This window comes from Pangasianodon hypophthalmus, chromosome 4, assembly GCF_027358585.1.
Source record: "Pangasianodon hypophthalmus isolate fPanHyp1 chromosome 4, fPanHyp1.pri, whole genome shotgun sequence".
NCBI classification, from domain to species: domain Eukaryota; kingdom Metazoa; phylum Chordata; class Actinopteri; order Siluriformes; family Pangasiidae; genus Pangasianodon; species Pangasianodon hypophthalmus.
The window spans coordinates 27,847,863-27,860,875 of record NC_069713.1 but is presented as its reverse complement, the minus strand read 5'-3'; the positions used below and the strand labels follow the sequence as shown (position 1 = coordinate 27,860,875).

The window sequence follows — 13,013 nt, the reverse complement described above, 5'->3', positions numbered from 1 at the left end:
AGAAGATCAGTGTGTTAAAGTGCTATTTCAGACTACGAGTGATGTTAGAATTAGTGATGTCATGGTTACCAGTGTAAGCCCTGGCTCTGTTGTCGGAGAGAAGATTAAATCATGTGGATGACATCATCGCCACACTGACAAAATGGCCTTTATGTGCACAGTTTGACAGCGAGGCCAATCCAGAATGCAGCGTCTTCTTCCACGTGGTCTATTGTGTTTCCTACAATGCCCTGTCAGATCTCACTGCTACTCCATGACCATACTGCCGTCCTGCAGCCCTGAAAGCCATCTCTGTGTGTGTGTGTGTGTGTGTGTGTGTTTGTTTGTGTGTGATCACTGTTCACGGACCATGAGAGAGAGGCGGTGACATATATATCATGGATGGTCCTGAAGAAAACAAGACGGGTTTAACTCTGAATTTAAAATAATAAATAATTCAAAGTGGATTTAATCTTTTTTACTTAACCTATAAATGCAGGAATTTAGATAAAACACCTCACTGTATAGATAAAATCCCAATGTATGGAAATTTCTTGGATTCTAATGAAGAGGAAATGGACTAGAACGAATGACCAGTCTGAAGAAGGAATGTCAGAAGGTGAGGAGACACTATAATAAGAAATGAAAAATCACATTTAGCTACATGCAATTGTATCAGAGTGCAGTTGGGTTCTCGATTCTGATTGGTCAGAAGATGTTGATTAATTTCTATAACAGTAGCTCTGACTGTAGTGCAGCTGCAAATCATAGGTTTTTATTAATGTGCTTGTTCTATAATACATTATCATTTTTCCGACATCTACAGGACAGAGGACTTCACGCTTTCCGGTTTCTTGGTAACATGACAAGCTGCATGTTTTTTTTTATACTTCCTTAACTTTTTCTTTTATTAACTTCAAGAGAGAGAAAAAAGAGGCTGGTGAAGGAATATTTATAGCTGCTAGAACGTAAGTGAGAACAGGAACCAACTTGTTTCATGGATGTTCCACAACATTAAATGTAACATATAAATGTTGTTCTTTAATAAATAAAATTATTTAATTGTTGGTACATTGCTGTGATATAAGAGGAATAAAACACTTCCGGGTGTGCTGTTATATGTAATGTTAACCCTGCTTCATTAAACTTCTCAATCACTCAGTATTTTACTGTAACATATTACAAATTATTATAAATGATGAAGATGAGAAATGAGGTCCTGAAGTGACTTTTTGTTTAAGTCCACATGTAACTCTACTCTAATGTCTGCTCCTAATCCCACAGTTTGAGGTGTGTGAACCAGTTATAAGATGCCTGGGCTCATGTTCCTGCAGCAGGATGTTGAGGATCCGGTGGAACTGTGGTGGTTCGGTGAGCCATGCATCTCTCTGCTATGCTACTCCTTCTCTGTTGCCCTGGTGCTCGGCCTTGGGACAGGCGGTGTGGTGCTCCTGTCTTCAGCAAGCTCTGCGGCGGCGTCCTCGGCTGTGTGGCGCCTGACCGTGGGCTCTGTCCTCTGCATCCTGGCCCTCGTACTTGTGCTCAAGCAGTTGCTTAGCTCAGCTGTGCAGGACATGGGCTGTGTGCGCAGTCGGAGACGCATCGTGCAGCTCCGCAGCGGTGGAAGCGTCGATCCGTCACTGCTGCTAGCCATTGGCCTGGCGCTGATGCTCGGTGGCGCCACAGTGCTGCTGTGCTTGGCCTCGTCAAACATGCTGCTCACAGGGACACTTCTCTTGTCTTGTGGTGGCGCTGTGGTGCTGAGCGTGGTGACGTATGGAGCAATGAAGTATGTGTGGGAAAGAAGAGAGAGGAGAAGGAGGAGGATACGGAGAAGGGTGAGGGTGTACACAGTGACAGGACAGAGGAGTCACATGTGGAGAGACTCTGCGTCGAGTCAAGCTGGTCTGATATGAAAAAGAATGGAAATAAAAAGCTGAGGATTTCAGTTTTAGCAAGTCAAAACTGAGTCAAATTTGTTATTTAGAACAGAAGAAGAACCTCTGATAAGTAGCAAATCCTCTTCAGTCCAGTCACGTAGGCTTACTGCTAGAGGAGAAGAAGAGTTTGCAAAATCAAGTGTAACTGTCAAAGAGTGTTGGATGGTGTTTGATTTACACAATCACTCATTTCACATACACCATGATCATACTGTACCATCAGACTGGAGGATCAAATGACACATTTCTCACATTTTATACACACTGTCATATTTAAATTCGTTTGTTGGTTTGATAAATGTGTTGCAGGTGCACAACAGACAAGTAATTTATTTTTTATTGTAAAAACATTGCAAGATCATTGCAGTCCTATTGACATCCCCTTCCTTGTCTACACCTGGTCTGTGCCAGTTCAACTGCGTCATGTTTCAAACACAAATACAAACTCTGTGGGGAAAAATACCCCAAGCAAGAATACTGTGTGCAAATTAGTTTATTTAATTTAGCAATCAAAAAGTTAACAAACAAGTAAAGACTGAAGCAACACAGAATATAAGTTAATACAGAATACCTTTAACTTTTCAAATAATGAAGTCTTTTATTAGCATTAGCATGAAACATCTACACAGATGGCTAACTAGCTAACTTTATCTAGGTAACATTCTCTAACATCAGCTATGTGAAACTAGAGGATCTAAATATCTAATTAAAATTCAGACAATTCAGTATATTTCGCTTGCTAAGAAATCACAGTACAACACACTGACAGTAACAGTAACCCCATAACTGCATTGTGTGCATGTGTAAAATTGTCTGTTTACCAGTTTGGCTGTTTTATCAGTTATTATTTGGAAATTTATTACAGGAAAATGTAATAGAATAACCACTGCATGTCAAAATATTTGTTTTAAAGAGAATTTTATTTAAAAATGATTTTATGCCCGTTACACACCTCTTATTCACTGAATCTTTTGCAAAGGAAGTTAGCAATTTATCAAGCAGAAGTCTTATTTTTATAGCAGAAAAACTAAGTTATGGTTATAATGCTAGATGGAATAAAATCTTAGTTAAATAAAATTTTATTCTATATTATAAAAGACATTTCTTGTTTTTGGAGTCACACTAATGGAAACAAAATTAAAAATAGACCAGTTTTCCTGGATTTCAGTATTTTCCAATATGAAATTGTATATCAGCTGAATAGAATAAATTTTTTCCCTTTTTTTGTTTTAAAGAATATTTCTATTCAGCTTTTGAATAAAAATAAACTATGATTAAAAAATTCAGACAATAAACTTGAAATGATGAGTAAAAAAAGCAGAAAAATAAACTAAATTAACCTTTAGCCTAAGGAGAAAAAAAATTCCAATAACCCACACTTGAAATGTGCAAATCAAAACAAAACGATTTTCTTCTTCTTCTTCTTCTTCTTCTTATTCATTTTTTTAACGCCTCCACCCTGTGAGTTTGCATGTTCTCTCCATGCATCAGGGGTTTCCTCCTGGTACTCTGGTTTCCTCCCCCAGTCCAAAGACATGCACTGTAGGCTGAGTGGCATCTCTAAATTGTCCGTAGTGAGTGAATACGTGTGTGAATATGTGTGCGATTGTGCCCTGCGGTGGGTTGGCACCCCATCTAGGGTGCCCCCCGCCTTGTGCCCCAAGTCCCCTGAGATAGGCTCCAGGCTCCCCGTGACCCTGTGTAGGATAACCTGTAGAGAAAATGGATGGATGGATAAATGTTTTGTTTAAGGTGTCCAGCTAGCTCAGTTGGTATAGCATGGGACTATTGATCTCAGGCTCGTGGGTTTGAGCCCTGATAAATGGGGAGGGCTGCGCCAGGAAGGGCTGCGCCAGGAAGGGCTGCGCCAGGAAGGGCTGCGCCAGGAAGGGCATCTGGGGTAAAACCTGTGCTAAATCAATATCTGGACAATGGAAGGTGATCTGCTGTGGCGACCCCTAATGGGAGCAGCCGAAACAACATCAACATTATATTTTGTTTATTTGAATTTCTTTTAATAAAACAGTAAGTAACAAATACAAACCCCATTTCCAGAAAAGTTGGGCTGTTTTCTAAAATGCAATAAAAATAATAATCTGCAATTTATAAATTCATTTGAACCTTTATTTAACTGACAAAAGTACAAAGAAATTACTTTTAATGTTTTGGCTGACCAACTTGATTGTATTTTGCAAATATAAACAAATTTTGAATTTGATGCTAGCAGCACACTCAAACAAAGTTGGGACAGGGCAAAATAAAAGTGAAAGGTTTATGAAATATTCAAGTTACACTGTTTTGAAACATTACACAATAAGCAGGTGAATTGGTAACAGGTGAGAGTATCATGATTGGATATAAAAGGAGCATCCACCAAAGGCTCAGTCTTTGAAAGCAAAGATGTGTTGTGGCTCACCACTTTGTGCCAAACTTTGTGAGAGAACATTGTCACTTAACACAGTCCGCCGCCACATCAAGAAATGCAACCTGAAACTCTTTTATGCAAGGAGAAAGCCATATATCAATTCTATGTAGAAACGCCTCCAAGTTCTCTGGGACGGAGCTCATCTCAGATGGACCGAAAGACAGTGGAAATGTGTGCTGTGGTCAGAGGAGTCCACGTTTCAGCTTGTTTTCGGCAAAAAATGTTTTTCAAGTTGAAATGGATGAGTTGAAAGACGAAATGGACCATCCAGACTGTTTTCAGTGAAAGGTGCAAAAGCCAACATCTGTCATGGTATGGAGGTGCATCAGTGTCCATGGCACGGGAAGACCATGGTTATTTCAGCAAGACAGTGCCAGGCCTCATTCTGCATGCGCTACAACAGCGTGGCTTCATAGGCACAGAGTGTGTGTGCATGACTGGCCTGCCAGCAGTCCAGATCTGTCTCCTATTGAAAATGTATGGCGCAACGTATGAAGAGGAGAATCAGACAATAGTGACCACGGACTGTTGGAGCAGCTGTCTTGTATCAAGCAAGAATGGGCAAAAATTCCACTTGCATAACCTGCAACAATATTATAGTACACAATTATATAGTATCCTAAGTTTCCAAATGATTAAAAAGTTTTTTGCCCTGTGGGGTTCCCCAGGGTTCTATTTTGGCTCCTTTGCTCTTTTCTCACTATATGCTCCCTCTTGGCTCGATTTTTAGAAAACATGGTTTGTCATTTCACTGTTATGCGGATGACACCCAGGTTTATTTGCCTGTCAAACGCAATTCTGCGGGTCTTGAGTTTCTTATGGCAAGTTTGGCGGAAGTGAAGGCTTGGCTTTCATTAAATTTTTTAGTTTTCAATGAAAAGAAAACTGAAATTATTGTTTTTAGTGCCTCTCAGTTTCAAATTCCACGAAATTGGATTTGGGTGGGATGTCTTTGTGCTTGAAACCATGGGTAAAAAAACCTGGGTTTTATTTTTGATGATGGTTGTTTTGATGATTGCTTGCTTTTTTCAGCTGCATTTGCTTTCTAAAGCAAAGCCTTTTCTCTCTTTTAAAGATTTTGAAAAAGTAATTCACATTTTTATTTCATCTAGGCTGGACTACTGCAACTCACTTTATTTTGGGATTAGCCAGACAGCTTTATCCCATTTGTAGCTTGTTCAAAATGCTGCGGCCCGGCTCCTGAGTGGGGTTAAAAAAAGGGAGCATATTACTCCTATTCTACACTCACTACACTGGCTGCCTGTTTGTTTTAGAGTGGATTTTAAAATTTTGCTCCTCGTTTACAAATCTCTAAATGGTTTGGCCCCTACTTATCTCTGTGAGTTATTGACAGAGTATCAAACCACTAGATCCCTTCGATCTTCCAACCAGGATCTATTGTTTACCCCTAAGTCGAGGCTTAAGTGTAGGGGAGATCGTGCTTTCTGTATTGCGGCCCCCAGGCTTTGGAACGCCTTACCACTACCTATTAGACAAGCTTCTTCTCTTAATATTTTTAAGTCCAGGCTTAAGACATTTTTATTTTCTAAAGTGTATGGCTGATGGGATATTTGTATGTTTTTATAACCTTTCTGTTTGTTGTTGTGTGTTTTTCTGTTTTTGATGACTTGCTGGAAAGCACATTGGTCAACGGAAGTTGTAATTAATTGTGCTATATAAATAAATTGTCACTGTCATTGACCAATCACAATCCAGAATTCAACAGCAGCTTATTCTAAACTCATGTAATGGTCTGTACTAAGCTGATAAAGGTCAGTTGTGCTAGTTTGTTGTCTTCTTTATGGATTACTCAAATGTTTTATGACATTGCTATGTTCAGCACCATGATGTTAACATACTAGCATTCCCACAGGGCATGACTTTATATATATAATAATTCTATATACTTATATTATAAATCAAAAAGAAGATTATTCAGTATGTTTGTAGAAGTCCTAAAAGTTTCGTATTATATTAGCAGAAAATTTTGCTTCTAGAAATAAATGTTAAAATGAGAAAAATTATCTACCAATAGAACAGGACTATTTCATTCTATTTGAAATTAGTAAAAATGTCTATAAGTGTGTTTAATAATCATATATTTGGTTTATTGTAATCTTATAATAGGAAATAAAAGATGAATTATCAAACCAACCACTGGGGCCTTTCAGACCACACTCTTGATGTCCATGTCAGTTGTTAGGCTCTGGGGAAACCCACTTTATCATACTTCCGCGTGGTGCCTTTTCAAAGGACAAGCACCAGTCATTGTCGAGTCCAATTCAAGCACTGGAAATAAACTTTTGTCTCTGTGCTTAGTTCTGAGCTTGTACCATGTCATCATTGCTATAGATTTTAGCAAATCGGTGTGGTTGGTTTGGCAGTAAGCCTGAGCATCACTCCATGTTTTGCCCTGTTGGATCAGATAGTACTTACAGGCAATAGAATGGACAAAAAGGGCAACTCCTTTGGACAAAAAATGTTTTTGCATATTTTGTCTGTGGCATAAAGAACCTTAATTTTTTCATTTTTGATTTCACTCAGGTGCAAAAAGAGCATCTATAGTAGTGGGTTTTATGTTTGGTGCCTTCCAGTATCACAATGTCTGTAGCTAAAGGTGTTCTGCATCCCGTATCATGTTAGAGTACCATGTGCAAACCATCACATCATTATTTTAATCCACCAATCCCATTGGGCCTCTTTTCCTGAAAAATGTATTCATAAATTGTTCACTGGAGCATTTTCCCAACAGGATGTGATGTTCATGAAAATCCAGTTAGTCGGGAAAAACATTTATGTCGTATGTTTCACTTCTCGGGTTGGGTAAATTTCTGCTTATTATGTGTTTAGTTGCTTTTCCTTATGATTATTTTGTCTTGGTTGTTTCTTGTTATCCCCTTGTTTGCTATAGTTTATTGAGAAAAACTTGGTGGCTCTATTATGCAGTTGGGGGAGTGTATTTATTTTGTTGTAGTGATTTGGCTCCACTCATTCCCTGCAAATCCCTCCTGTAATTCTTCTGATCCCTGGCTAGCTGAATGGTTTGATGAGGATGACAATGATCTAAATCACATGATCTCATCTTCACAGTAACCATATCTCAATTAACCTGAATAGCTGAGTGACGTGTTAGACAGCTCTCTCCACCACCACCACCACCACCATCACCACCACCATCATCATCATCATCATCGCAACACCAACTGAGGGAAGAAGTTTTGGATGAACTGTTCTCTATCTCTGTGATAAGGAGCAGTGAAGGAGTTCTGGGGATGGTGGTGGCTCAAAGCAATATCAGATTTTACCTGACATTTGTCCTTGTAATATAATGCAGACAAAATCAAGATGTTAAAGTGTGAATCATATTTTATCTATTCTAACAAACATTACACACACACACACGCTGACTGAGTAGGAAGGGAGAGGGAAAAGGAGGAGAGCGAGAAGAGAATAGGGGGCGTGTGTTTTGTGATGAAGAGTACGTTTATCCTCTCAGAATATCAGCCCACACACACACACACATGCATGCACACACACGCACACACACACACACCAGGACATCAACTGTGAAGGTGTGTGTTCTTCTATCGTCCATTTGATCCTACTGGAAAAATTAGATTCCTGATTCCTGCATTAAGGACTGACAAGAAATTTTACACAAGTATGAGTGAGGTGAGTGTATTCTATTTTGGTTTAAAGCACTGGAGTCCAAAGTGACCTACCGTAACCTTGTTATCATTAGACTGTCCATATTTGCATTCATGTTTTCTGTTCAGTGTCTGTATTTATGTAGTTCTGTATTTAGGAATGCTATATAGTCCTTGTTGCATATTAAATGTAAATGAAGCCATGGAAATAAAACTCAACTTTAGAGTTAGTATTCCATTACTCATCTTAAAGCAGATTATTTAGTATCTAGGATTCATTTTTTACAACAGCAGCTGCAAATCACAGGTTTATATATATTAATGCACTCATTCTAATATATGATTGTTTCTAAAGTAACAGCTCATTCACAGGAACTTGTACAGTAAATGCTCCGTATCAATGGATTAAAAAAATGTGTATTTGTTGATATGATTCTGTAGATGCTTATGTAACTTTTATGAACGGAGTCTTCAGTGTCAGCGCTTTGTAACAGTCAGAGGTAAAGCTGTAACTTTAAGTATTCGTACATCTTCAGGATAGAGGTGTTTACGCTTTGCATTTTCTTGCTGCGTCTTTTTTGTCTTACTAACTTCAAGAGAAAGAAAATAGAGAGGCTGCTGAGGGAACGACTGTTTATAGCTACTATAATGTAAGTGAGAACAGGAACTAACTTGTTTCACTGGCATTCCACAACATTAAATATAAATGGATAAACATATGACGTGTTGTTCCCTCATAAATAATACATGTAATTGTTGCCAAACCACTGTGGTGTAAGAAGAATAAAACACATACAACCTTCAAACATGAATCATGTCTTGGTGGACATTTGGGATGACGTGAAACTTTGTGTATATTTAATTTTGGGCCAACCTGCATGTGTAATTCTTCTTTTGGATTTGTGCTAAGCTTAAACCTAAACAGATTAAGAGGATATTAAATTAGCTTTGGCTCTCCTGCCAATTTGTCAGTTACTCAGCTGCTCCCAGGTGGCTTGACCTTGCTGAAATGAGCTTGGTTAATTAGCAGATGGAGTGTGTGTGCGTGTGTGTGTGTGTGTGTGTGCATAAAATGTGTGAGGCTGTGAAAGTACAACTGTGTGATGTTTCTTCCTGGATTAGCTCTGTTGCCCTCATTTTCCCCTTTTTATTCCAATGTTATATATTTATTATTATAAAAAAGGAGCCAATTATAGTCCCATGCCCTACTTTGAATCAAAAAGTAGCATGAAACATAAAATGACACTGCCCATGTCTAAGGAGTAAAACAGGAGTGTGGTGCTGTTATAATAAAATAATGTGATGAAACAGCAGTACTTTCACCACACTGATGTTGCTTATTTTCCTTAACATCTCTTACACCACACCAATTCACCAACAATTACAATTTTTCATTTATTAACAAATGACACATCAGTCTTTTTATGAGGTCAAATATTTACCTCTGAACAAAGACAGCTTTACCTCTGACTGTTTCAAAAGAGATGACAATGGAAAGTCCTTCCATACTTGTTACATAAACATCTGCTTCCAGAAACCTTCACCATATCAGTGATTACACTCATTTTTTAATCAGTATATGTGGAGCCTTTGCTGTACAAGTCCCTGTGAATGAGCTGTTACTATAGAAACAGTAATGTATTAGAATGAGCGCATTAATATAAACCTGTGATTTGCAGCTGCACTACGGTCAGAGCTGCTGTTATAGACCTGTTACAACACCTTGTAAACAATCAAAATTCATAACATAACCACTGTACGTGGAGTGCTTTATCTTGCTTTATTCTGCTTCTACCATGACAACTTGTACATGATTACACGTTTCATTGTTAGAGAATCAAGACATGCTTATACATTCATCTACAGAGTAGGCAGCATTAGAGAAGACACAGGAGAGTGAAGCTCAGAGAGTAAGACAGGAGAAAGAGTGAAGCTCAGAGAGTAAGATGGGAGACAGAGTGAAGCTCAGAGTGAGATAAGAGACAGAGAGAAGCTCAGAGAGTGAGATAAGAGACAGTGAAATTCAGAGAGTCAGATAAGAGACAGAGTGAAGCTCAGAGAGTGAGATAGTAGACAGAGTGAAGCTCAGAGTGAGAAAAGAGACAGAGAGAAGCTCAGAGTGAGATAAGAGACAGAGAGAAGCTCAGAGTGAGATAAGAGACAGAGTGGAAGTTCAGAGAGTGAGATAAAACAAAGTGAAACAGAGAATGAGACAAGAAGTTATTATCCTATATCTGGGCCATCGTCTGATCTCGAGGCTAATTTCTCTTTTCTCTTCATAAGTCACACACACATACACATACACACACACACACACACACACTCACACACACACTCACACACACACACACACACAGCTTTACTGCTGCCCACAATGTAAAAAGGATGTATATCTAGAAAACAAACCATTTCTAATTCACTGTAGTCATGTCCCAAACCACACAGCCTATTTACTATCACACAATGCATTGTGGATATTCTCTAAATGGGACACTAACCCTTTATATTGCATTGTGGGATTGTATAATTGCACTGGTCCATTATGTATCACTGTCGTAGCGTAATATTTAAGGTTATGATTCTTGCTTGCTTGTTTGTTTTCTTTTGCTAGTCAGCTGTCAGCTAAGTGGATTAGATAGCTTCAGTAGCTTTTGCTTACTAGAATGCATTTGTTTGCTAGTTTACCTTTACTTTTGCTAATTTGCTTACTTTTTTTTTGCTAGTATGCTTATAGTTACTAGCTTGACTTCACAATTAAAGATGATCTCTAATTAGCTAGGATAGCTTTTGCCTGTTAATTTGCTTTCTCTTGCTAGTTAGGTGTGGTTTGCTAGATTATTATTTTTTTTGTTGTTGTTGTTTTTTTTTGCTAGTTTGCTTTCACTTACTAGATTTGTGCACTGTATAGTGAATAGGGTGTGGTCTGGAACAAATCCATAGACATGCTTACAATAATGTGCACATCTTTACTGGAAAGAAAAGTTTATGTGAATTTTGGAATTTTTCCTTCACAGATTGGTTCCTCAGAAACTCACAGCAACACCAAAGAGCTGATGGATGATGGGAAAAAAGGTGTGATTTCACTGTTAATGTAAACACCACACACGTATACACACACACATACACACACACACACTCACATAATACACACACTTCATCTACTACAGTGCATTTAGAAAGTATTCAGACCCATTCATTTTTTCACATTTTGTTATGTTGTAGCCTTATGCAAAAATGCTTTAAATTATTTTTTTTGCATCAATCTACACTCCATACCCCATAATGACAAAGCAAAAACCAGATTTGTGAGAACTTTGTAAATTTATTAAAAATAAAAAATTGAAATATCACATTGACATAAGTATTCAGACCCTTTGCTATGACACTTGAAATTTAGCTCAAGTGCATCCCTCAGGTGCATTTCTCTGAATCACCATTGAGATGTTTCTACACTTTGATTGGAGTCCACCAAATTCAGTAGCAAATTCAATTGATTGAACAATGATTTGGAAAGGCCCACACCTGTTTATATAAGGTCTAACAGCTGAAAATGCATATTAGAGCAAAAACCAAGCCATTAAGTTTCTGAATACTTATGTCAATGTGATATTTCATTTGTTTCTTTTTAATAAATTTGCAGTTATCACAAATCATGTTTTTACATTTAAGATATTACATTTAAAGCTCAGTCACATAATGTGGTAAATATATATATTTTTATATATAGCCCCTGTGGAAAAGGTGTCTAAACCCCCAACTCAGGATGGTGAGGAAGAAATCGACATTGACCTGGAAGCGCCAGAGACGGAGAAAGCAGCTCTGGCCATTCAGAGTCAGTTCAGGCGTTTCCAGAAGAAAAAAAAGTAGATAAGAAGCAGAAGAAAGGCAGGAAGGAAGAAGAATAAAGCTGCAATGCAGGAGGACAAGGAGTGTGTGGGTGGAAAATTAGGGGTCTCAGAATACCAAATAACAGTCTTTCACACTGACACAATGACAATTACAGCTCACACACTCTCGTTATCTTTTTTTTTGTTTCTTTCTCTCTCTCTTTCTTGAAATAATTCCTGCAATAGTAATAATTTGTGCCATAATAGCTCCTGTTCATGAATAAAATAAAATAAAATAAAATAAACATACCCTGAGGAATTGATAAATTGAGTCAGCATTAAAAATCTCAGTAAAACACAATGCAATATATCATATATTATATATTATATCATATCTCATATATTTTAATTAATTCATTCTGACTAGTAGGTGTTAAGTATTATAATGATATCAAATTATTTGTTACACTGTACAGCACTATAGTCACACTTGCTGCCTGTATCTATTTATTTCTCTCTTTTTACATTCCATTAATTATTAATTATATTATTATATTATTATTAATAATACAAGGCATAATAATTATCCAAGTGAGCATCATTTCTTTTGCTATTTTTCTGTATGTTTATTAGCTTAAACTTACCACCCAATAAAAACCCTCATAACTAAGTGTATTAAAATATAGGTCAATAAAACATTAAATCAATTAGTTTTATTACTATTATAAAATATTATACTATATGTATGATTTTATCAATTATATTTCTTGGAAATTGTCATAGTTTTTAATAATGTTTTAATAAAAATATATTTGTTTCTGCATAGTGGGGAATAGATTTCTACAATTATAGAATGGAGTTAGGAAAATTAAAAAGTTAATATTCAGCAGTTTTGACAAAAACTCATTGCTTTATCACATGTATGGATCACGTCTTTCTCATAAGAATTCAGCATGGACTTGAGTGAACTTGTGTGGAAAGTTATAAATGCTTTTTATAAAGTTATAAAATTATAAATTCTGTAATTCACTGTCTGAGCTGTAGAATTCTTACTTTCACAGAACATGGACCAGCTCAGATATATTGTATGACAGCATGCAGTAACCATTGAAAAATATCCAGCTTCAAACAGAGACAATGTAGCATGCTAGCTGGCTAATTTTAGCTAGAAAGCAGATTGAAAAACAGAATTCAA

General features: G+C 37.3%; 1 protein-coding gene across 1 annotated transcript; it reads left to right on the top strand.

Annotated features, from left to right (window-relative positions):
- The first annotated feature begins 75 nt into the window (after nt 1-75).
- tmem125b (transmembrane protein 125b) lies at nt 76-6,368 on the top strand. The gene is made up of 2 exons (XM_053233806.1): nt 76-598; nt 806-6,368. The coding sequence occupies exon 2, from the start codon at nt 1,290-1,292 to the stop codon at nt 1,893-1,895; it is 606 nt and encodes a 201-aa protein (XP_053089781.1). The 5' UTR covers nt 76-598; nt 806-1,289; the 3' UTR covers nt 1,896-6,368.
- Nucleotides 6,369-13,013: the final 6,645 nt, after the last annotated feature.

Bases quoted from the DNA above. Each gene is read 5' to 3' on its own strand.
- tmem125b (XM_053233806.1), top strand. From the start codon at position 1,290: ATGCCTGGGCTCATGTTCCTGCAGCAGGATGTTGAGGATCCGGTGGAA.